General features: G+C 47.7%; 1 protein-coding gene across 4 annotated transcripts in view; it reads left to right on the top strand.

Annotated features, from left to right (window-relative positions):
* Positions 1-24,816, top strand: part of ELAPOR1 (endosome-lysosome associated apoptosis and autophagy regulator 1) — a 69,760-nt gene extending 44,944 nt beyond the window's left edge. The window contains exons 8-23 of one of the 4 annotated variants that reach the window (XM_032881560.1): positions 5,168-5,256; positions 8,669-8,846; positions 9,033-9,161; positions 9,565-9,655; positions 11,801-11,906; positions 12,219-12,356; positions 12,870-13,133; positions 14,912-15,085; positions 17,758-17,938; positions 18,263-18,359; positions 18,833-18,934; positions 20,277-20,403; positions 20,481-20,659; positions 21,175-21,340; positions 21,592-21,647; positions 22,518-24,816. In XM_032881560.1, the coding sequence (XP_032737451.1) occupies positions 5,168-5,256; positions 8,669-8,846; positions 9,033-9,161; positions 9,565-9,655; positions 11,801-11,906; positions 12,219-12,356; positions 12,870-13,133; positions 14,912-15,085; positions 17,758-17,938; positions 18,263-18,359; positions 18,833-18,934; positions 20,277-20,403; positions 20,481-20,659; positions 21,175-21,340; positions 21,592-21,647; positions 22,518-22,551 (2,111 nt within the window). In that variant the 3' untranslated portion in view covers positions 22,552-24,816. Of the gene's footprint in view, positions 1-5,167; positions 5,257-8,668; positions 8,847-9,032; positions 9,162-9,564; positions 9,656-11,800; positions 11,907-12,218; positions 12,357-12,869; positions 13,134-14,911; positions 15,086-17,757; positions 17,939-18,262; positions 18,360-18,832; positions 18,935-20,276; positions 20,404-20,480; positions 20,660-21,174; positions 21,341-21,591; positions 21,648-22,486 lie in introns of all 4 variants that reach the window. The other 3 variants (XM_032881559.1, XM_032881562.1, XM_032881561.1) reach the window with 3 other exon arrangements.
* Positions 24,817-25,249: the final 433 nt, after the last annotated feature.

Below are 25,249 nucleotides of genomic sequence, written 5' to 3'. Positions count from 1 at the left end.
GGCTCTCCCTCAAGCAGACCCTCAAATCTGTCCACAGACAAACCCGTCCTTCACACAGGCATTGCATGACGTGTTTGCCCAGCCAGCCGAGACCAGCCATTGACCCTGTGAACTGCTTATTTTTACGCTACTTCTAAAACAAAAGTCCTATTTATCGACACAGATCTTGCCAAATGAGTGTAGTTTTCAGCAAGAATAGGGATGTTTAGATCTTGAGGGAAGTTTTTAATCTGTAAGCCTACATTCCTGTTTTTCCACTTGAATTTCTTATTCTCCTTCCGTGCTCTATCAATGGCGCCCTTGTTTGTCTTTGTCTCCAGCTGCCTTGCCAGCCCAGCAGTTGTTCAAGGGTTTGAATGGCAAGGTGGCTCTAGAAAACCCATCTGGGAATGTTTTGATCAACTCTGTATGTAAATTAATTGTTATCCACAGAGCTGTTGTGAAAGTGTTGGGTTGGGAGTCTGAGTCCTTCAGAGTCTGTTCTTCTGCTACCCATTTCTCAATCCACCTCTTTGAAGAGAAACTGAGTTTTTATCATGACTTGACTCTTCCAGAATACAGGGTCCGTGGGAGGCCGGGGAAATGCAGAGATCTGATCAGAGCCTGTGATGGAATGTGCATAAAGGGAGGGACAGAAGACCCTGAGAGCATTTAGTCATCCATTTACGAATAAATCCTGAGTGCCTGTGGGTGCCAAAGCCTGGGCTTGGTTGGAGCTGGTGCCTGCCTTCCAGCTTAGGTCAAAAAGTGGGAATGTAGTTATAGGAGCACCTAAGCGTGGTAAGTGCATTGTGCAGTGGCCGCTCAGATAGGAACTCTGAGTATAGCGCACAGTAGAGGCAGAGAAGGGACATGGTCAGTCCTCTGTGGGGAGGCAGGAAAGTCTTCAGTGGCAGTGGTCTTGAAAGAGGAGTCGGTGGTTTGATGGATGTTCTGGAGGGAGTGTAGCCAAAGCCAGAAGTCTTGGGGGTCTTGGAGAAACTCAGCAGGGCAGGAGCTGACTTGGAGAGAACTAGCATCCAAGGCTAAGAGGTGGGCAGGGAACAGACTATGGACCAGCCCTTTTGTGCCATTGCTGAACATTTGGGATTTGATTCTGCGAGCAGTGGGGGCCGTTCAAGAATTTTAAGCTAGGGAGTGATGTGATTTGGCTCTTGATTTTAAAAGACCACTCTAGCTGCCATTGGAAAATGGATGAGGAAGGAAACAGTTGGAAGCAGAGGCCACAGTCCGGAGATTTCTCAACAGACGTCATGCTGGTATCTAAGACCTAGATAGACTGAGATGGAGCTAATGGGAATGCAGAAGTTAAGGACAAAGGCTTGACTAAAAGCATCTTTCTTATTGATACCTAAAATGTGATCATTAAGAAGAATTTCTTTGTGTTATGTTCAATATTAGGGATTCATTTCCTAGTAGAATAGCATGGGGTTTAAGAGCACAGACTCCAGAACTGAATTACTAAGGTTCAGATCTCTGCTCTGTCACCTACTAGCTCTGCCACCTTGGGCAGGTCACTTGTCTGTGCCTCAGTTTCCTCATCCGTAAAATGGAAATGGCAATAATCACATCTACCTCATAGTGTTATTGTGTGGATCAATTGACTATTACAGATAAAGATTTAGAGCAGTGCCTGGCACTGTAGTAAGCACTAATTTTATCACAGCTTAACCTTGAACAATACAGGGACAATAACTTCTGACTCTCCAGAAACTTAACTACTAATGACCAGAAGCCTTACTGATAAACAATTGGTCAATATACATTTTGTATGTTTTATGTATTACATACTGTATTCTTACAGTAAAAGAAGTTGGAGAGAAGAAAATGTCATTAGGAAAATCATAAGCGGGGCGCCTGGGTGGCTCAGTGGTTAAAGCCTCTGCCTTCGGCTCAGGTCATGATCCCAGGGTCCTGGGATTGAGCCTCACATGGGGCTCTCTGCTCAGCAGGGAGCCTGTCTCCTCCTCCTCTCTCTCTCTCTGCCTGCCTCTCTGCCTATTTGTGATCTGTCTGTCAAACAAATTAAAAAAAAAAAGAAAATCATAAGGAAGAGAAAATACATTTACAATACTAATACTGTACTCTGTGTGTGTGTGTGTGTGTGTGTGTGTGTTCCACATATAAATGGACCCTCCTGGTTCAAACCTTTGTTGTTCAAGGGTCAACTGTGTTCATTTCCATTGAGGCTTATCCCAGCTGTCCTCTCTTTCCATGAAAGTACTCTTAGCATAGATAACAGTGATAACAAGTCACTTGGATAGTACTTTACAATTTACTGGAGTGCAGGAGTGATCTCCCTGTGTATAAAAGAATAAAGGGCCGCTCAGAGAGGTTGAGGGGGTATCTGAGCTGGACCAAGCCTTCATTAGGTGATTCAGTCATCAAGGGGAATGTTTTCCTTTGATGAAATGGATCTGAATGAGAGGACATTATACTCCTGGGGGTGGGGAGAAGTCCTGAAAGGAAGAGGAAAGCTCGGAGAGAGAAACCCAAGCCCCCATGATAAACTTTATCTTCTCGCAGTCTTGCTCCCTGGGCCAACGTTAGAAGAATCACTTTTTGCTCCCTTGCCTGAACATCTAGGCAGATCTTCCAAACTTGACCAGTACCCAACTTCAACACCTTGATGAAACCTGAGCTAGGGAAGTGAGGTCCGGCTCAGCATTTGGGTTAATCATTTATTAAAACTAGGTTAGCAGTCATCAAGTGTGTAAACAGCTGGATCACTTTTGCTGAAACCTGGAGCTGGGGTATCAGGTTGAGCAAACATTTGAACAAGCAGAGAAAAGTCCTTGTGTAAAATGTACTTTTTAATGTGGAACTTGCAACCTGCTAGACCCTCTATGCTGGATCCTGGGAAATGGTGTGTTTTCAGCATCTCCTTCCAAATTCCTCCTGGCCCAGGTTGTCAAAAGCAGGAATCCCTGGATCCCTCTGTGCTGAATGGGGCCTTCTGCTTGTTAACCAAGTCAATGACCTGAGAAGACTCCAGCTGTTCCTCAGGCAGTAGCTCCCTCTTGTCCAGGCTAATCAGACAGGAGCAGAAGAGGTGTGGGAACGCGAGTGGTGGAGGGAGCTCCCCAGGGCAGGCCAACAAGGGTGTAACTAGGAGATTCTCTGATCTAGGAACTCATTTGGTGCCTCAGAAAGAAGAAAGGATCAGTTGAGAAATAAGACTTAACTGGAAGGGAGAGAAAGAAACTTTCAATCCTTATTTAAAATCTCAAGACAAGGGGCCCCTGGGTGGCCCAGTTGTTAGGCACCTGCCCTCAGCTCAGGCCATGATCCCAGGATCCTGGGATCCAGCCCCGTATCGGGCTCCCTGCTCAGTGGGAAGCCAGCTCTCCCTCTCCCACTTTCCCTGCTTTGTTCCCTCTCTTGCCGTCTCTCACTGTCAAATAAATAAATAGATGGATAGATAGATAGACAGATAAAATCCCATGACAAGGGGCGCCTGGGTAGCTCAGCAGATTGAGCATCAGACTCTTGGCTTTAGCTCAGGTCACGATCTCCGGGTCATGAGGCTGGGCTCCGCGCTCAGCAAGCAGTCTACCTGAGATTCTCTCTCTCCCTCTGCCCCCTTCCCCTGGGCTCTCTCTCTCTCTCTTAAACAAATAAACACATCTTTTTTTTTTTTTTTTAATCTCATGACAGTTAGCAAATAAAAATAATTCCCACAAACACAGGGAGTAATAGTTACCAGCATTTAGTGAGCCCCTACTTCCAATGCACCAAGAATGTGCTGGCTCAGGTAAGGTAGATATTATTCATGCTCTACGGATGAGAGCTTTACGCATCAGAGAGTTTCAGTAACTTGCCTAAAGTGACACAGCTACTAAATGGAGTGGGATCCAAACCCAGATCGTATGACTAAAAGTCTCATTTCAGTCTATCACATGGCCTGTCAGGTAATCTACAGAGAGAGGATGGCGCACTTGTATCAAATGCTTGCCTGCAGGTGACACAGCAGTCACCTTAGAAATGACAGCGACAGGAGCAGTAGTAATAGTGCTGCACTAGTCCTCTATGAAGCAGTGGTTTTCTTTTCTTTTCTTTTTTTTTTTTAAGATTTTAAGATTCCATTTATTTATTTGACAGAGAGAGACACAGTGAGAGAGGGAACACAAGCAGGGGGAGTGGGAGAGGGAGAAGCATGCTTCCCGCTGAGCAGAAGCCCCATGTGGGGCACAATCCCAGGACTCTGGGATCACGACCTGAAGCGGAAGGCAGACGCTCAATGACTGAGCCACCCAGGCACCCCAAGCAGTGGTTTTCATTCTGGAGAAAATAAATTCCCTGGAAAGTTTTAAAAATTCATTTGCATAAGCTACATATATTTTTCTGGAAAAATGAAACAGGTCTTTTTTTTTTCAATTTCTCAAAATGTTTATGATTCCAAAAAGGTGAAGTCCACTGCTTTAAAGAGGGATAAGCTGAAATAGTTCTTGCCATCCAAGCATTCACAGGGTTAAAGCAGAGCTAACATATGGAGAGTAGAATAAATCAAATGATAGTTGATACCTTTTTTATTAAGAACAGGTCAAGGGTTAGAGACAGTGGCAGGATGTTTGGGGGAGGGGAAACTCTTTGTCTTAAGTGGAGTCGGAGGAAATTACCACCTTATTTGTGGAGGGTGGGTGCCTTGAGAAAGGGAAAAGCCGAAGGTGGAAGGCCTTCATTGGAGGGAGATATTCAGAGAAAATGCAGGGAAGGAATTGGAATAAGAGTATGAAGGCACTGTCCTAAGCTTTCCTAAGTTTTGCTTTAATCCTTCAGGAGTAGAAAAACCACCTGCACAGGATTATGAAGCACATGGAACATGACAGGTCTCAAAAAACCGCGTTAGTTGTGGTTAGCCTGGAAGATGCTGTCTCCGGCTCCCCACCCCCCTCACTGGCCCGCTGGCGCGTCCCCTTCCTGATGCCCTGCCCGCCAGTGCCTTCTCATAGCACCAGGGACAGGTGCAAAGGGGGTATCTGGGTGGGGCTTTAGGTTCTGGAAGCGAGGCAGAAGGAAGGGTGGGTGGGCTGGATTTTCTTCTTCCTGCAATACCTGTGTTGTGCTGTACCCCAGGGTCTTGGAGGTCCTAGGGTCATGAGCGAGTGGTGAAGAGCTCTGCTTTCTTATGTGACTTCGCTTATTTGTCCTTGCTTTTACAATTTAGAGAAGGGATCCTCCTCCTGCAAAGTGCGCCCGGCCTGCACCGACAAAGATTACTTCTATACTCACACAGCCTGTGATGCCAACGGAGAGGTGGGTAGCATGGTCTTGGAGCCCCTTGGCCCCCAGATAGCTCCTTTGCCCGCTCCTGGGGCTTTACTACATTTGGGGTTCCAGAAGTCAGTGGAGCTGGCACAGGAGAACATCCCACAGACCTCTGTGGGGATCCCAGGGCATGGGAGGGGGAGTGGGGAGGCAAAGGGAGATGGCCTCTTTCATCTTCAGGTCAGAAACTGTTTTTGCCCCATTTCTTCCACTGCTTATTCACACATGCTCTGTTGCAAAAAAGCCATCGCATGTTTTTTCACTTGGTTTCTCCCATTCGCTTGGTGCCTCTGGGCCATGCCTGCCATGTGCTCTTATTGCCTCATGGAACTCATCAGACCTGTCCCCTCAGCACTGCTTTTGTCGGCTGGCAAAGGGAATTCATTCCCATTTCCTGTCTCACTGGAGAATGGGCTGACTGTTCTGTCTCTGCTGGTTCCTTCTTTCCCCCAGGCTTTCTGCCTCAGAGAGACTTTCCTTTGTAGTCTCCGTCACCTCTGAGTCAGCAGGCGTGATTTGAGTACAAATGCTCTGCCAGGCCTTGTGCCCCGGCTGGGGGTCCCTGACGTGATGAAGGCTCCTGCCCTCCCAGAGCTCACTGTCCCGGGAGGGAAGGTGAGAGATGAGAACAGGAGGAGGATGCGCAGGGGCCTGGGGGCAGCAGGGAGAGCTGTGACTGGGACTGGGGAGCCAGGGAAGGCCTTTCAGAGGAGGTCACGTGTTCAAAAGTCAGTTACTGTGCCTGGTACCTCCCATACAGCAGTTAACCAAACAGGGTGAGGGAACATCTACTTTTATGGGGCTTCATTCTTGCTGGGGAGCAAGTGGAAAGAGAGACAACAGATAAAACATAAATAAGAGCATATCAGATGGTAGTGAGTGGAAGCAAAAAATTAAGAAAAGATGAAAAGACAGAGAATGACAAAGGGTGGCAATGCTGTTTTAGAGAGGGTTGGGATGACATTTGAGGACGTAACATTTGAACAGAGACCTGAGTGAGACAAGGGGTGGCCACGGGGGTTTCCGAGCAGAGCACACAGCACGTGTGGAGGAGGCCGACTTGTGTCCAGCAAATTTGAGGAATAGCAGAAAGTGAGCTGGGATGGCTCAGGGGCACGAGTGGAAGGATTTGTCTTAGATCCGAGGTTCCAGATGAATTGTCTGTATCCCTAAACCACAGCCTCTCAGAAAGAAAGAAGTTGGGAAATTTGCATTCAGTGTTAAGCATAAGCTTGGCTATTATTAGGATGCGTAAGTGTTTGCTGGTTGGGCAGCTGGATGAATTCTCCTCTTGCCAGATAAGCATGGGATAAAGTCTGGTCCTCTGCAGTGATTGATTGCTTTTCATCATCCTCTCTTACTCCCCACCCCTCCCCACACCTGCCCTCGTGCTTCGAGCATCATTCTCTCCCCCAGCGGCCGAGGGAGAATGGCTACACAGCTCGTCAGTTTTACCTTCGTTGTGCAGTGTCTGGGATTCTATACGACCTTGTAAAAATCATTTTCATCTTCTTGGCATTAAATGGGGATGTTGAATCCTGCTGCTCTTCGCCTCCCCTCGGCATAACATGTGGCTGAATGTGGTGGTCTTTGCTTCCTTCTGCTCCAGTATCTTCCCTCCCAGCCTCCAGCCAAGGCCCTTTGGAGCCGCAGCGAGCTCTGCTGCCTGCCAGCCGGGGTGTCTGCCCTTGCCTGAACAGCCTGGGGCCTCTGGATGCTCAGCGGGGCCAGAGCCATTGCTCCGCCTGGCAGCCCAGCCAAGGCTCAGGGGAGGAGCCCTGCAGCATGAGTGCACATGAATATGCGTTCATCAGGATGGCCTCACAGAGCTCTCACGCCTGCACTGGCTCTGCTCAGTCTCATGCTTACATTTTGTCTTCTAAACTGTATTTTTAAATCAAGGGCCATAACTCGAGTCCACTCCCATGATCGCCCTTATGGTCTTTGCCGTGCCTTGGTGGTTCCCCAGCGACCAGGTTGACCAGTCCTCCAGGTCTGCTGCATGTGCTGCTCCAGGAGATGGCCCCAGTCAGTGTTCCTGCTCCCCAGACCCTTCTCTCCATCAGACTTGGGGGACAAGCAGGGAGAGAGCACCCAGGTTAGAGGCCAAGTTTGAGGCTCTGGCCATTGGCTGCTCTTCACAGGGAGGAGTCTCTTCACGGTGGAACGGACAGGGCCGGGAGAGGAGCCCCAGGACCCAAGACAGCACAGGCTCCTCTTAAGACTTGTCTTTTCTTATGCTGAGTAAAGTGGACGGATGCCTTATTGGTCCACCTTTTCACATGCATTGCCGGGCTGCCCAGAGCATCGTCCCTTCAATGCAATCCGCTCTTGTAGATTACACCTTTTATCTCTGACTTGGCCCAAGGGCCACACAGGTGGCTTTCCCCTGCCGAACCAGGAGCCTCCCCAGGTCATCCCCTCATCTGTATCCCATACCTCCATCAGAAGAGTAGGGATGGCCCTAGTGAGTGACAGATACAATGTTTTCCTTGTCCACTGATCTGATGGCTGACCGTTCCTCTTCCCATTTACCCCCAGCTTCATCGAGATGTAACTGATGCATAACTTTATGTAAGTTTAAGGTGTCTACTGTATTCATTTGATATACTTATATATTGCAAAATGCTGACCACCATAGCATTAATTAACACCTCCATGATATCACATAATTATCCTTTTGTGTGGTGAAAACATTTAAGATCTACTCTCTAAGCAGTTCTTGGGTATATACAGTAGTATAGTACTATTAACTGTAATCACCTTGATGCAACTTAGTGCCCCAGAACTTACTGGTCTTGTAGCCCTTGGCCAACATTGTCCCTTTTGTCTTGATGTCCCATCAAGACAGTATCCATCCACCCACACAGATCGTTCTTACGCGATTATTGTCCTTGCTAAATGGTGAGTCCCTTAAGGGAAGGAACCATGTCTCTTTCATTGCTGAGCCCCCAGTTCTGGCACACAAGTGTAGTAGGCTTCTATACATGTCTACTGAATAAATGCAAAAGCAAGGAAAATACTTGGAAGACACATGGGGACACCCCTTTTTATGTTTTGGGATTTTCATCAGCTACTTTTCCTGTGACCTTGGTAGTCATAGGATGCTACATTGGAACCAGAGCTTTCTCTGGAGACAACTGGTCCTTCCCTTCTCCCTGTCACGCATGTCCTCGCTGAGTATACCCTTCTTCATGCAGGCAACACTCAGTGGATATTTACTGAGCACGGCCGTGTGCTGGGCTCTGGATCAGGAGCATGGAATATGTTGGTGACCAGAAGGGGGTCCCCTACCCTCATGAAACTTTCATCATAGCCCAGAGTCCCCCCACCACCACCACCACTCTAAAGATGTGTTAAATCCCACACAGGCTGAGCCATTCTTCATCCGTTTCTGCAGACCCAGCTCATGTACAAATGGGCCCAGCCGAAGATCTGCGGTGAGGATCTCGAGGGGGCCGTGAAGCTGCCTGCCTCCGGGGTGAAAACCCACTGCCCGCCCTGCAACCCGGGCTTCTTCAAAACCAACAACAGCAGCTGCGAGCCCTGCCCTTACGGCTCTTACTCCAACGGCTCTGGTAACCTCTCTGCCTGCGTCCTGTCCATTCCCATGTCCCCTACCTGGGTGGGCGGCGTGGCACTCAGAGCGGTCAGCGGAACGTGCACACTGCCCACCACTGTTGTCCCTTGTCTGAGGGACAGCAGCTCCCATTGGGGTGGCTGTGGCCTTGTTGCTGAAGGCACGGATCTTATGGTTCCCCCAGATTGCAGCCACTGTCCAGCCGGGACTGAGCCAGCCGTGGGATTCGAATACAAATGGTGGAACACGCTGCCCTCGAACATGGAAACCACCGTCCTCAGTGGGATCAACTTTGAGTACAAGGGCATGACTGGTGAGTACCTCCTCACTGCAGTCAGTGAGCTGTCAGCTCCCTGCTGACCGGGAGCTCTCCCGCTTCACATTTTTTCATAACAGTGATATCCACAGAAAAATGAGCTAATCACGCCATGCATCCTCTGGAATGTTCCACTCCCCACGGACGTTCGTTCTGCCAGACCTTAGTTTTATAGATAGAACCAGAGCTAGCAACCATGTGCACACACTCCAAAGGACTTGCTCTGAGATCTTCAGAGTCTTTGACCAAAGTAGCAGGATAGATAACATGGTTTTGCTTTGGTGGTGAGTCTGGACGCCTCAAAGGACGGTGTTCTCTCTCTCTCTCAGAGTGTCAGCTGGGTGCATGTTTCCCTGCACCTGGGACCCTGGGGCACTGACTCTCCCCTCTCCTTTTCCAGGCTGGGAGGTGGCCGGTGATCACATATATACGGCTGTTGGAGCCTCAGACAATGACTTCATGATTCTCACTCTGGTTGTGCCAGGATTCAGGTGAGGGATACAGAGCTAAGGGAAGCCCACGCCACCTTGACCACATCCAAGTCCCACATAGCTTAGAATGTTGTAGAGGAGAGGGTTCTGGCATGTGGAAGCATGAGTTCAGAACAGAGGGGAGCAGGGTAATGGTCTGAGAGCATTAACCTGAATGTTAAGGTGGTTTCCTAGTTGCTGCCCACACTGGCGGACCTCCCGCTGGCACTCTCTCACACCTGGCTTCTCTCATGGATTGGCCACACACTACTTGAATTCTTCCTCTTCACGCCATCAGATAAAATGTTACAAACAAACACACAACTTTTTAAAAAGAGGGCCAGGGGTGCCTGTGTGGCTCAGTCGGTTAAGCATCCGACTCTGGATTTCGGCTCAGGTCATGATCGCATGGTTGTGGGATGGAGCCCTGCATTGTGCTCTGAACTCAGGAGGGACTCTGCTTGAGATCCTCGCTCTCTCTCTGCCCCTCCCCACTGTGTACTTTCTCTCTCTCTAAAATAAGTAAATAGGGGCGCCTGGGTGACTCAGTGGGTTAAAGCCTCTGCCTTCGGCTCAGGTCATGATCCCAGGGTCCTGGGATCGAGCCCTGCGTCGGGCTCTCTACTCAGCGGTGAGCTTGCTTCCCCCACTCTCACTCTGCCTGCCTCTCTGCCTATTTGTGATGTCTCTCTGTCAAATAAATAAATAAAATATTTAAAAAATTAATTAATTAAGTGAGTAAGTAAATAAACCCTAAATAAATAAATAAATAAATTTTTAAAAATTTAAAATGAGGGCCAGAAGTATCCACAGATAGTTCGTCTTCATTTGGGACAAGAAGACTGAAATGGATGGCTCTTGCTGCTATAATGATCCCCATATCCCAAGAAGACCTAGGACATTAAGCAATGTGTATGCCATTAAAATAAAGACTACAGGCAATGTGGTGTGGTGAAAAGAACACTCTATTGAAAACAGGCACTTGAACTTCGCCAGTTACTGGCTTTGTGAACTCGGGGAAGTCACCATGCTCCTGTAGGCTTCAGGCTCCTCGTTGGTAAAACAGGGGGATTGATAGTCTGTGACTTTGAACTAACTCAGGTTGAGATGATTTTTCCAGCCCAGTGGTTAGCATAACTGTGTAGATAAGAGTTGGGACTGGTGGTCCTTAGGACACAAGCAAATGGCCAAGGACAAAAGAAAAGCCATAAATGGATTTCCAAAGCCAACGTGAATGCTTCTGCCCATATGAGCTTTCAAGATGAGGGAGGACCGCTGAATGCATTTCCCTATTGCCAGTCTGGCTTCTCCATTACCTTCTTCAGGCTCCCTCCTTTCCATCACTGGCACAGTGCTCAAGCCCATGGTAGTTGCTCAAAAGGAATAATGTCTCTTCTCTTAATTTACACTACTCAGTGATGAGCTGAGTAGTGTAAATTAATTTATAACCCATTTGCAGGGTGAGCTCGGTTTTTAGGCTTTGGAGGGATGGGGGTAACATTCCCAAAAGGACATTTCAACTTGCAAAGCTGACTGCTCCAGTAGAGTGGTTCCTCACCTCTTCCACTCACCACCCCTACCCCACCTGCCCCCTGGGGCTTGGCTCTGTCTTCCCAAAAGAAGGACCAGCCTGAGAACTTGGCTGAAGAGATGACAAATTGAAATATCTGCTCATTCGACCCGAGAAAATTTCCCATCACCCCAGAGAGTGAGCTGCTAAGTGCATGTAGGCACTCTCGAAACTTGATGTGCTTCTGCATCACCTGGGAATCACGTTAACGTGCAGATTCTGATTCAGTGGGTCTGGGTGGGGGGCCTGAGGTTTCGGGCCTCTGATAAGCTCGGGTGAGGGCGATGCTGCTGGTCTGAGGACCCCACTCTGCTAGTGAGATTCTAGAGCATGTTACAAAGCACTCCTCCCTCTGTTATGCCCCTGGATCTCACCACAGTGATGGAAGGTAAATAAGAAAGGTATTATCACCTTCATTTTACAGATGAGGAAACCAATTTGATCACATAGCCAGGTGGCAGAATTGGACTTAATCCGTGCTCTTTCCAAAGTCCTCAGAACTTAATCCTGTCCCCCAGCAGACCTTTTGCTGTTGTCTGGGCTCTTCGGGAAGCACTGCCGGTCTTGGGAGCTGACTTTTCATTTCTGCCCCACAGACCTCCACAGTCAGTGACGGCAGACACGGAGAATAAAGAGGTGGCCAGGATCACATTTGTCTTTGAGACCATCTGTTCTGTGAACTGTGAACTCTACTTCATGGTGGTATGTTTCCCTTTCTTTGTCTGCTGTGGGGTTTCTGGGAACTATTGTGAGGGTTGGCCCCCTTTGGCCATCAACATAACTGACCGCCGGCCCCCTTTGGTGTGCCAGTGTAACTGATGGCCCTGTTTATAGTAACTTCACAGAAGGGCCTAGACTGTCCTTCAGGGACTTCACAGTTTAACATGGGTCTGACCGACTGTTCTGGCCCCTGGGATGGCAGCAGTATGGGAACACTGCCCCCCCTGCCTCCCCACGCACACCAGCCAGCCACCCAGCCACTGTGCCTTCTTCACTTGTCTATCTTGGATTCAGGGTGTGAATTCTAGGACCAATACTCCCGTGGAGACATGGAAAGGTTCCAAAGGCAAACAGTCTTACACCTATATCATCGAGGAGAATGCTACCATGAGTTTCACCTGGGCCTTCCAGAGGACGACTTTTCATGAGACGGTAAGCTGCTGCCCTTCTCCAGACCCCTGGCTTCCAGAAGAGACCTCTGAGCCAGGATAATTCCTGGCAGTAGCTTAAGTGTGAGTGTGAGGTTCAGAACCCAAGGGTTCGAAGGATCTGAAAGAGTCAAGCACGGAACGGCCTATTCCCGCCCCTGAGAAGCATCTGGCCTTGTCCAAACGACTTCCCAGGAAGATGGCACTAAAAGTTCAAGTACATTTTTTGTCCCCTTTCACAAGGAAGAGACCTGCTTTTTTCATGTAATGGTATCTACTGCATATTTCTCCTGTGGCACTTAGTATTTTTATACAACATTTAAAATGGGCTCGTCTTGGTTTAATGTGACACAAAATGTTCACAAAGGGCTACTCTTCAGTGAAGAAGAATAGTATGCTTCTCAGATTTTTCTCAAGTACTGGAGGGTAAAGAGGGTTAAGTAGTCATTTGCTATTTCTAGAGAACCCAATTGCTGCTGACATCTCAGTCCTCTGCCCTCTCTCCTCCCGTTTCCAGGGCAGGAAGTACACCAATGATGTCGCCAAAATCTACTCCATCAATATCACCAACGTCATGGACGGGGTGGCCTCCTACTGCCGTCCCTGTGCCCTGGAAGCCTCTGACATGGGCTCCTCCTGCACCTCTTGTCCTCCTGGCTACTACATCGATCGGGACTCTGGAACCTGCCACTCCTGCCCCCCAAACACAATCCTGAAGGCCCACCAGCCTTACGGCATCCAGGCCTGTGTGCCCTGCGGTCCAGGGACCAAGAGCAACAAGGTGCCAACCGTGTATCATGCATCCTAACCTTGGATCTCTGAATGGTGCCAAGACCTGGGGCAGTGGGATGGGGGGTGCTCTTGAGGGGTCGATAGCCAAGCATTCCCTGTAGCTCATTCCCAGGTTAGAGTCCTTGAGGATACCTGCCCTGGCTTTGAGCATGGAGAGCAAGTTCTTAGATGCAGAGAGGTTGGTTTTCAGGGTCTAGGCCTCAGCCATGGACAAGTCTCATCTTCACGGGGTGGGTTAGGGAGATCTGTGACCATCCGGTCCAGAGGGTTATTTGCCATCTCTGAAGAGACCTAAAGGGAAGGAATGAGAGCTTGGGCTCACATTCAGCCTACTTCAGTGCAGCCTATTGTCATGGGAGTTGACCCCCCTCTCCTTTGGGAAGGCAACCCACCATCGCTGGGACATACAGTTAACTGGCATTGCTGTCTTTTATCCTAGAGGTTTTTTCTAAAGTAAAATAACAGTGCTGTTGCCCCCATGCACTTTCTGAAGCTAAGAAAGTACTATGATGAAAAGCTCTTTAAGTATTCATTAACGCTTTATTTATTTATTTATTATTAACATATAATGTATTATTTGCCCCAGGGATACAGGTCTGTGAATCATTATTCATTCACAATTCACAGCACTCATCAGAGCACATACCTTCCTCAGTGTCCATCATGCAGCCACCCCATTCTTCCCACTCCCCTCCCCTCCAGCAACCCTCAGTTTGTTTCCTGAGATTAAGAGTGTCTTGCGGACGGGGAGGGAGACAAATCATTAATCCTTTTTAAATGAACTTATATCTCACTTGTCACAACCACATCGATACACAAACATCTGTGAGGCATTATTTATACAGTCTGCAAATGCTACTTAGTTTAGCTGTGCAGTAAATGCCACAGTTCTGCAGACCCGGGGACAACTTCTCCAGGCACCCCAGGCCTTTGCGGCAAACTTCTTCCCCTAGGGCTCCCTCTGCCGCTGAGGGAGGGAATGACAGTTGCATAAGGCTGCTGCTGAACGGAGATTCTAGAAAGGAGTAAGGTGTTTATGGGGTTTATGGGATGTAATCCCCTCTTTTTAAAGATTTACTTATTTATTACTTATTATTATTTATTATTATTATTATTATTATTATTTATTTATTTATACCAAATAGGGAGAGCGAGAGGACAGAGAGAGAGGGAGAGAAGCTGACTTTGCGCTGAACACAGAGCCCCTTGTGGGGCTCCATTTCACGACCCACGAGATCAGGACCCATAAGATCATGACCTGAGCCAAAACCACTCAGGCCCCCTAAATCTCCTCTGAAGCTCAGTGTCCTGCAGAGAACCTGGGAGAGAGGAGGCAGGCTTTTGAAAGGAGGCAGGCATTTGAAAGTGGGGCACGGGAAAGGCTTGTAGCTTCTCTTCTGCCATCCTGAACACCCTTCTTCTGGTTCGCTCCTCCTTGTCTTCTGCTGAAAAGCAAGAAGGGGCTACCTTGAGTCCTGAGAGAGTTCAGCCATCTAGGCAGAGGGACAAGGCTATAAAATCTGACCAAATTCCTTACTGAAAAATGGTAGACTCGGGTCTGTATACCATATACGTGCTAACAAGTGCGCTGTGGGATGTACATAAACCTCACTGGCCCATTTCCCTTATTTTAATGCCCACCCGATCTTTACGTCTGCTTCTCTCACTCCTGGACTGGACCAGGCTGGGGACAATGGCTGCCACTCTCCATACAGTCCCCTTCAGGCCCCGCCCGAACAGCCCACCTGACCGAGCCTTTCCCCTCAGATCCACTCTTTGTGCTACAATGACTGCACCTTCTCCACCAGCACTCCGACCAGGGGGTTGGACTACAACTTCTTGGCTTTGGCAAACACCGTCTCTCTGGCTGGAGGGCCAAGCTTCACTTCCAAAGGGCTGAAATATTTCCACCACTTTACCCTCAGTCTGTGTGGAAACGAGGTAAGCTGTGTGAGTGCCGGGGCGTTGTATCGAAATGGGACAGCAGAGGGTCAGAGCCGGAGATGGACACAGGTGCAAAGCCAAAATACCAGGCAGCAGGCGACTGAGAAGATGACAGCGTTTCTAAGTGATGATAATTCTCCCAGAGGACATTTTCCTCTAAAATTAAATCATTTGGAATATTTAGGAAAATTAATATTTGGAATATTTAGGAAAATAAAGGTGTTTGAGTTAAGATATTCATTTACTCCTAACTGACTTTAATTCTTTCAAAAGGAATACAAATAAACAATGCCAGAGGAAGATTTTTTTTTTCCCTTTAAAGAGCAGTCTGAGCAGTCTTCAGTAATCAAGGCATTTGACATTTGCTTTCTAAAGACTGGATAAAATAAACTGTATGTAATTCATCTCTAAGAACCTTTGTGGGCAGTTTTTTAAAAGGGAAGTGAAAGGCTTTCTAGGATATGGGAAGAATGTTAACATTTAGCCGTTTCATGGGGCTGTAAATGTGTTGGATGCACAAGTCAAAGACAGAAATGTAAAGAGTAATCCCAGCACTACAGCACTTAACTAAATTACAAACAAGCCGGGATTAGCAGTAGGAGAGATAGTTTCAAATGTTGCAAAATAAAGGGCATCTTGAGCCTTTAGTCTGCGACCCTGTGTGGCAGTGAGACCTCACTTAACACACAGTCCATCTTCTACCACCTTCTGGAACATGTGAAAAAAGTTGATTTGTGTTTATATAGAGAACACACCAAGAAATAAACCAATCAGTGTTCTATGGCAATTATATCTTAATTTAAAAAAAGAAATAGTCTATGGAAGATTAGAGATGCATGTCTCTATCTTGTTTTTACAAGTCTTTGAAGAAGTTCAAATGAAGCTTCCAAGGAGTTAGTGATAACTCAGAAACTGAGGCTGATTAAAGCAAGATCCATGTAGCAAAAGTTTCATTCAGTGAGTGGGGAGAGAGATGAAGACAGGGAATTTGGAGAGATTGACTTTTTGTTTTTTTCCCCTTTATTCTTTTCAGAAATGTCTCCTGTGTGCTGTCACACTACTGTCAGTTCAAAGACAAAAATGGGTCTTTGTTTTACTGTAACGCAAAGGTTTCTTTCTGTTCGCCTGTCCCTAATTTCTTACAATCTAAAAATTAACTAAGAATCACCAGATTTAGCAATTGACATAACTTAATTTGTAATAAAATTTAGAATATTGGAAATCTGACAGGGTAAGTGCTTAGGACACTTCCATTCTTAAACATTTTATTAAGCTTTTAATTTTAATTCCAGTATAGTTAGTTAACATACATTACTAGAATGTAACATAGTGTTACCTTAGTTTCAGGAGTACAATGTAGCGATTTGACACTTCCATACATCACCTGGTGCTCATCACAAGTACATTCCTTAGTCTCCATCAACTGTTTCACCCACCCACCCCCCACCTACCTCTCCTCTGGTAGCCATCAGCTTGTTCTCTATAGTTTAGAGTCTCTTTCCTGGTTTGCCTCCCTCCCTCTCTCTCTTTTTTCCTTTGTTCATTTATTTTGTTTCTTAAATTCCACATATGAGTGAAATCATATAGTATTTGTCTTTCTCTAACTGGTTTATTTCACTTAGCATAATACTCTCTAGCTCCAGCCATGTTGTTGCAAAAGGCAGAATTTCATTCTTTTTATGGCTGAATAATACTCCATTGTGTATATACGCCACATCTTCTTTATCCATTAATTTATCAGTGGGTACTTGGGTTGCTTCCACAATTTGGCTTTTGTAAATAACACTGCAATAAACTTAGGGGTGCACATATCCTTTTGAATAAGTGCTTTTGTATTTATTCTTGGGGTTTAGTACACTAAAATTTAAAGTAGTGAACAAATGATTTTATGCTGACAAACACATTATATACTGATATTCCATAAATGTAATGTTGTTGAAGGAATAATACCTCAGTATTTCCTCTATTACAAAATCTCCAGGAAGAAGGAGACTTAATCTTACCATCTTCCAGAGTTCTCTACAGTGAGGGTTGTTAGAGAACATTTTACTTCTTGTCATGTTCTCTACATAAACACAGACTTTCTTCACTTGGTACTTTTTTTTTTTTTTTTAGTGGATTAGGTTCCAATTATTTCTAAGATGTCCTATCTCAAGGCAGGGAGGGGGCTAGTTGTGGGGTCTGTTTTAACTGCTGGGAATCTCTCTGGAAAGTGCTCTCACAACAAGCACTAAGGGAGACAGAGAGGGAATGTGAGCCAAGCCAGATGTTCAAAAACTTCAGAGAATCAGTTATATATTTCAGTATCTATCAAGAAATCCAGCCAGGAGAAGGAAGACTATTAACTGGTGGGCTGGTATATTAGAGCTCCAAGTCCTTTGCCACCACCACAACCCTGCTTATATGAGGCTCCCACGTGACTCTGAGGAAACAAAAAGGCTTGGCGACCTTTGGGCCAGAGTTCCAGAAACTAGGACACCGAGGCCTTATTTTTAGCTTTAAAAAAAAAATGTGTCTTGTAATTAGATCTAGGATGAAATCATTCCATTGCAGCATACCACTGAAAGGCTGAAATTTCAGATGTGAAAACAATGTGCCCTCTTCCCCTTTGGGAATTGTGTGACCATTCACTCCTTCCCACTCCTTCCTCCCTACGTCCTCCTACCCAGGGTAAGAAAATGTCCGTGTGCGCCGACAATGTCACTGACCTCCGGATTCCTGAGGGTGAGTCGGGTTTCTCCAAATCCATCACAGCCTACGTCTGCCAGGCGGTCATCATCCCCCCGGAGGTGACAGGCTACAAGGCTGGAGTGTCCTCACAGCCTGTCAGCCTCGCCGACCGTCTTATTGGTGAGTGACCCAGCTGCTCCAGCCTGTGTGAGTGTGTGTGTGTGTGTGTGTGTGTGTGTGTGTGTGTGTGAGTGTGTGTGTGTAAGAGAGAGTGAGGCTACCGGGCTCTGAGGTAAAAAGGCCCCAGATGAGAGGCCCACCCTCTTGATCTCTGTTTTGTATTCCATCCTGCGGCCTCTGACAAACCTTGGTTTACCCTTTCATGAGCCAGTTGGGAATGTGAGGAGATGGAGGAAGGTTGGATGTTGACAGGTATTGGAAGAGTTGAAGTGGTTGCTGGCTCATGCTACTAGTGACAACTAATTAGGAGCTCTAATTTGGCAGGGGTGACAACAGATATGACTCTGGATGGAATCACCTCCCCAGCTGAACTTTTCCACCCGGAGTCCTTGGGAATACCGGACGTGATCTTCTTTTATAGGTGAAGATGAGAGACCAGGCCGATGCAAGGGAAACCTAGCCCCTCCACCATTTTTGGTGCATCCCTCTCTCCAGCCACCTACTTATCAAGCCAGACATGTCCAATGTCTAGCAGATTGACCCAGCTATGATAGCTACAGGCTGGGAGTTCACTGGTCCCAACTTCTGGGGTATTACTGGGGCAGGTCTGCCCTGGAGGCAGAGAGAAATATGGGATTATCTGTGGCTGACTTCCCTTCCTGCCTTAGGAGACTCCAGTGTTATGCCTATGCTAACCTCTCCTGGACCAATGCTTTTCCCCTTGACCAGCTCTCCCCGATCCCCACTCTCACAGTGTGTAAACCAACTCCTGTGCACCCCCCAAGTCCTGACTTCCCCAGCAAGGGAACTGTTCGGTGCTGACCTCACTTAGTGACTCTCCAGTGAAACAGACGAGTGACTTCTACCCCCACCGGGGGCTGGCTTGCTCTGCAGGTCCAATGACGTGACCCAGTCCTGCAGTTCTGGGAGATCGACCACCATCCGTGTCCGATGCAGTCCACTGAAACCCGCCCCTGGACGTCTGTCACTGCCGAGGTAAAGGGGTGTGTAACAAGGTCTCCCCTCTTTGGACTCATTTCATCCCAAGAGTCAAAGAGAAAACAATCTGAGAGGCAGGAGTGGGCTATTGGGGACACAGTCATGACTTCAAATTCTCAATCTTCAGGTGTCAAGAGTGGGGCAGAAGGAAGAGTCCAAGCTATTCTCACAATCCCATACCTTTATGGGGACAGCTAGGCACAGCTATTGGATTCATGTCCTCCACTTACTAGCTATGTTATCATGGATACATTTCTTATCTTCTCTGGGCCTCTTGTTCCTTATCTGTAAAATGAGGATAACAAGAAGTTCCCTCAGGGAGTGATCTTGAGGCTTCAATGAGACCATGAGACTTGTGGACTTCTTGTGGTGTCTGGTGTGTACTTGCTATTATTAGGAGGAGTAACAGTTTTAGCAATCTCTGCGCAATCAAAAGACCCAATTATGAGTTTAATAGCTGGGTGTGCTGAATCAAGAATTCTGAAACCAATTTGATTGCAGGACCCTCCCCCCACCACCTTCTTTCCCCCAACTAACATGTTGAGGGCCGCTAATGTCTTGAGGAAGATGGTTTGGAGAATGCTGTTTCTTTCTCTTTCTTTTTTCTTTTTTTTTTTAAGATTTTATTTATTTATTAAAGAGAGAGAGAAACAGAGCACAAACGGGGGGAAGGGTAGAAGGAGAAACAGGCTCCCTACTCAGTGGGGAGCCCAACTCAGGGCTCGATCCCAGGACCCTGGGACCATGACCTGAGCTGAAGGCACATGCCCAGCCGACTGAGCCACCCAGGCACCCAGGCACCCAGGGGAATGATGTTTCTAAATAGCAGCTGCTCGGGGAGATGGAGACCAATGCAAGATATTTTGACTCTGTGGTGTCAAAATATAAGACCATTGTTCTTGCTGGTGTAAACATTGCAGTAAAGTAACTAACAGATATCCATGACCTAAGTCTGTTCCTGAAACCCAGCACCCCAGCCCCCCTGCCCAAGGAAGCTGCATTGAAGAGGCTTTTGCAAAATGTCACAGGTCCATGGGGGAGAACAGAAGCCTCTGAAGGGGGGCTGGCTGGGGCAGCCATGGTACAGCTCAGACACCTGACATTAGCTCTCATCTGATGTAGCAGAAACAAATGGGCAGAGGGTAGAGAACCTGGTGGAGACTTGGAAGCCCTCTTGTTATCAGGGACACTGGAGAGCAAAACCTGTATTAAGGACTAGTTGGAAGGATCCTGGTGGGGCTAACAGTCCGGCGAGGAGAGCTATGAGATGATGGGACTCCCGCCAGCTCTTGCCACCGTCCAGCACATAAGCCCTCACGTCTCCTTTCTGCTTTGCTAGCGCATGTTCCGATGGGACCTGTGATGGCTGTAACTTCCACTTCCTGTGGGAGAGCCTGGCTGCTTGTCCGCTCTGCTCCCCTGCCGACTACCATGCTATCGTCAGCAGCTGTGTGGCTGGGATCCAGGTGGGTCTTTCTGCTCAGGGACGTCCTGGGAGAGAATGGAATGTGATCTCTGAGTTCCTTGTCTTTGTCCCCAACAGAAGACCACTTACGTGTGGCGTGAACCAAAGCTGTGTGCGGGTGGCATCTCCCTGCCTGAGCAGAGAGTCACCATCTGCAAAACGATTGACTTCTGGCTGAAAGTGGGCATCTCTGCAGGCACCTGTACTGCCATCCTGCTCACCGTCCTGACCTGTTACTTTTGGAAAAAGAATCAAAAGTATGTGATGGGGTATTGGAGTCTGGGGATGGGCAGGGTTGGGTCACTGCACCGGGAAGAGAACGTCTGAGAATTCGTTCCACGAGGCTTTTCTCTGGGGTTGGCCATGGACCCTGTGACTCCGGCCAGAGACTTGTTGAGCCACTTATCCAGCAGCTGCCTTGGCTGTCCTGATTGCTGAACAGGGACAGTACCACGTGGCGGTCCATAAATGACCGTTAGATGCTCAAAGGAAAAGCAGAGTATCCTTAGTTTGTTGTTATTATTACTAATTAAAATAATGACTTCATGATTCCAGTATTTCTATTAAGCCTTGAGAACACAGACACAGCTGGCCTTAAGGGCAGAAGATCACTGAGCTGGAAGTCAAGATTCCTTAGCTGTAAGCCCAGGCCTTACACCATTTTGCTAGGCTTCAGTTTCCTTATCTGTGGCTCCCTGTTTAGGGCCCAGCCTCTCTCCCTCTCCCCTCCCGCATTTCCTTGTCTAACCTTTCCCATTGCCCTGCCTCACAGACTGGAGTACAAGTACTCCAAGCTGGTGATGAATGCTACCCTCAAGGACTGCGACCTGCCAGCCGCTGACAGCTGTGCCATCATGGAAGGCGAGGACGTGGAGGATGACCTCATCTTTACCAGCAAGAAGTCACTCTTTGGGAAGATCAAATCATTTACCTCTAAGGTAGGGAGGCTGGCCAGCACACTGAGGTCAGCCTGGAGGGCTGGAGAAGACACCAGTCCTAGGACATTGAATGACCGGTCCCACACTGCTCAGGGACCACTCATTACTCTACTCCCCACCCTCCCTACTGTTCCAGCCCCCCACCCTCAAAATCCTGGCTTCTGCCTTCTGTATTTCCACACCATTACTGATTCCCATGGGGCCCAAGGCTGCTCTTGACCAGGCTCCTTCTCTCCCAACATGCACTCCAGTTGATGGACTGTTTGGGCCTTTTAACTTCCAGAAGGAGTATTGAACCATCCACGTTGTAAGAATCATTTCCCTTTTTTTTTTTTTTCCGGAGGGTGGGGAAGAGGCGATCCCTAGGATCAACTTCTGATAGAAGTGAGGCTCTCCTTTGACCAGTGGAGGGTGCTGTCCCCTGATGTCTGGGCCCCGTCCTGTGGGGGCTGAGTCATAGCTAAGGCCACGCTGCTCACCACTGAGCGCTGTGGAGCTAGGAGAGTTGGCTCCGTGTGTGTGTGGGTGGGTGAGCAGATCTGAAGCTCATAAATGCTATGCTGACAGCACTGTCGCCAGGTGTGAGGCCAGCAGAGAGCATCAGAGCAATGCCTCCGGGGCCACAGCCCTGTGCAGCCCCAGCCTGCCAGAGCCCACACCTCCCTCCTGTCCTGAACCAGTTCATCCAACAGGTGTGGGTGGGAGGGTGGTAACCAGAGAGGAGAGGACTGGCGGGATGGGCAGGGGAGGGTGGGGAGGAGTTTAGACTGCTGAATCTCATTCCCTTTGTGCTAACCCGTCAGGGTGATGCGTGTGTGTATGTGTGTGTGTGTGTGTGTGTGTGTGTGCGCGCGCGCGCGCGCACACGCGCATGTGTGTGTGTGTGTGTGTGTGAGCAAGACCAATGGGAGAACCATTCACCCTGGGACCCCTGAGTCTTTCTGGGTTTTTAGAATTCAGCAAAGATGCAAAGCAGGGGGTTTTAAAGATTTTTCTTACCCTCTGACTGACTGGAAGGACCAAGAAGAATAGAGGGTATCTTCTGTCTGTTTCCACAAAGCCACTGGAAGCAGGAATTCCATAAGGGTTCCTTCTGTCACCTCTTTTCCGTTTCTCTCCTTTGTTTCCCATCTTGCCGCCGTGCAGCAGCCAGCTCCTGTCACCATCTCTCTTTCAGAGGACTCCTGATGGATTTGACTCCGTGCCACTGAAGACATCGTCAGGAGGCCCAGACATGGACCTGTAAGAGGCACTGCCCTGCCTCCCCTGCCTCCTCACCTGGGCACACCACCTTGCAAGCCTGTGGCGATTTGGCTGCCAGCTTCCGGCTGGGAATCTCTTCATTGTGGCCTTATCAGAAGAAGTTTGGATTTCAGATATCTGGTTTTTTTATAGAGTACCCAAACCCTCCTTTCTGCTTGCCTCAAACCTGTCAAATATACCCACACTTTGTTTGTATATTACTCCCTTGCTCGCATCTTGTTTCCCAAAATGGTCTAGCTGCCAGAGCCATAGCTTCGTCTGCTCATAATTCATAGAGCTCCGGAATGAAAATATTTCTCTCTTCTGAAGTATAGAAACAACTTCCTCTGTCCTAAGGGCAGAAGCAGCTGGGAGTTTTTCTGGTGATCTGCCCTCAGCTTATGATCTCTTTAGGAGAGAGGCTGGGTAAGGAGAGTGTTGGTGTTCTCTCCTGGTCTGTCATGGTAGTCTGGATTCTTCTCTCCTGGATAACCAGCTCAGACTGAGTTTCGTGGCTAGGCTGAGGGCAAGGTGAGTAAGGTCTGGGGAAGAAAAGTCTTGATAAGCACAAAGAGAAGCAATAAGGAAAGTTTCATTTTGTTTTTGAAACTAGGTACTTCACTTCCTTTTTCTCAATAAGCGATGAATATTCTCACAAGAGCCAAAGGAAAAAGTGCACCAAGAAAATGCCCAAAGCCCCAGTGAACTTATTCTTCCTGCTTATTTTTTAACATCCCACCATCTCCCTATGATGTTAAAGAGAACCAGGTAAGCCCCAAACACAGGTGTTCTTGCTTTCTTCTCTGCTTGCTTGTACCCACAGACACGACAAACCTTACCAGCAAGGAAAATGTCCTGCACTTGAGGTCCCCATTTGTACAGGCTTGAGCATATCATGGACCAGGGGTATCTTATTTTGAAAGAACACGAGGAGGCCAAGGTTTTAGTGGGGCCGTACTGGGGGATCTGGCCCACAATGGGATGGACCCGAGGTGGCCAGGATATCTGCTTCTAAGCTTAACTCATCTGCTCAGCTCCAGAACAAACATTTTCTGGGCTGGCCAAAAACAGAATTGACTGCTAGCCCATACTCCAGCCAGAGGACCACATCAGTCTTCCTGGAGGAAAGACTAGGGGAGTTGAAAAAGATATTTAGCAAACTGTCATCCTTCACCCTCCCAAGCCCCTAGCTTTCTCTTTTTCCTGTTCTCATTTCTTCTGTGTGCTAAAAACGAAAAAGACTTCTGGTTCCAATTTCTGGCAGATCCCCTTCTGAAAGGTGAGTAAAGTGAGGGTCCTCTGTGCCCCTTCTCACCACTTTGGCACCTCATGTAACTGATGGACTTCAAGTAACTGCAATGGCAAAACCAGTGCAAGAGTTTAAATTCTTGTTCTCTTACTCCTGGTGTTCTCCCTCCCTCGCTATCAGCCTGGCATGACCATCCCTGGGTGAGGGCCCACTCAACCTTGGTTGTGCCTATTTTTTTTCCTGAGTGGCCACCTGGTTCCCAGAGGGTAGGTATAGAATGGGAATGGTCTTTCAGAGTGGTTTGTCTGCCACCAAGATGGTCTGCTGGTCTGATTAGGCACTGCTCCTCCGGCAGTGCCCTTATAAAAGGGTCAGTGAGAACCGGGCCCTGCTGTGAACTTCTGGTCATCAGTAGGATCACTGAAGTCAGGCAGTCCCTTTGGTTCAATAAATCTAGGAGCTTTGCTGGGGTGGGGGGTGTGCTCCTCTCGGGGGAGTCAGGCTCTCAAGACCCTGTAAGCGATGTTGGAATTTCTCCCGATGGATGCAGATACCTCGCTCCTGAACTCCAGCGGAAAGTTTTCTGTGGCCTCAGCAACACCCAGAAAGCATCTGCTTTCCCACTGAATAACTTTCTTTGTGGCAAGAGCCATACATGGTCCTTAGACTGGAAGCAGTAGGAAAAAATATCTACCCTGTTGACTTCTTTATTCTGATATCTTGAACCTCAGTGCCCCCAGAGCAACCTCAAACTCCACTGTTTGAGTCACAACGTTTTAAGCATCTCCCTTTATCTATCCCTTGGTGTACCAACTTCTATGGATCTTCCCTGGGTCTTGCCAGGAGCTCCTGAGTTGTATTGGGGTCACCTGTTGCTCAGACATATTCAGTATTTTTTTAACAGCATTGAGATATAATTAACATACCATACAATTGGCTCATTGAAAATGTACAAGTCAATGGATTTGAATATATTCAAAGAACTGTGTAGCCATTACCATGCTCAATTTTAGGACAGACACATGTTAGATTTTTATATGGGAAAAGCCTTTAACTCTTAAACTAAGGCTATAGCGCTTTACACAGGCTACTGCGGGAGGTAGTGTGGGCTCAGGAGACAAAATACTTAAATCCCATTTGGTCACCTAGAGTGCTGGAAGACACAAGTAATTCTCATCATGTAAGCATCACCTGATTTGTCTGGGAACATAAACGAACATTGTGGTATATTCAAGGACCAGGCGATTTCTTATGCCAAGGCTTTTTTTTTTTTTTTTTCTTTTTTGGTCTGACTCTGCATTAAAGATAGGATTGACTATATTTTTACAACAGAGACTTTGTGACAGATTTTTCAGCTCTGTGAAACCAAATTTTTGTCCCATCAAGACTGCTTGGATTTCCTTTTTATTTTGTATTCC

The sequence above is a fragment of the Lontra canadensis genome, unplaced genomic scaffold (assembly GCF_010015895.1).
Source record: "Lontra canadensis isolate GAN:19392208 unplaced genomic scaffold, GSC_riverotter_1.0 scaffold75, whole genome shotgun sequence".
In the NCBI taxonomy this organism is placed as follows: Eukaryota; Metazoa; Chordata; class Mammalia; order Carnivora; family Mustelidae; genus Lontra; species Lontra canadensis.
Note: the sequence above shows the minus strand (reverse complement) of the source record. Positions and strands in the feature narration are given on the sequence as shown.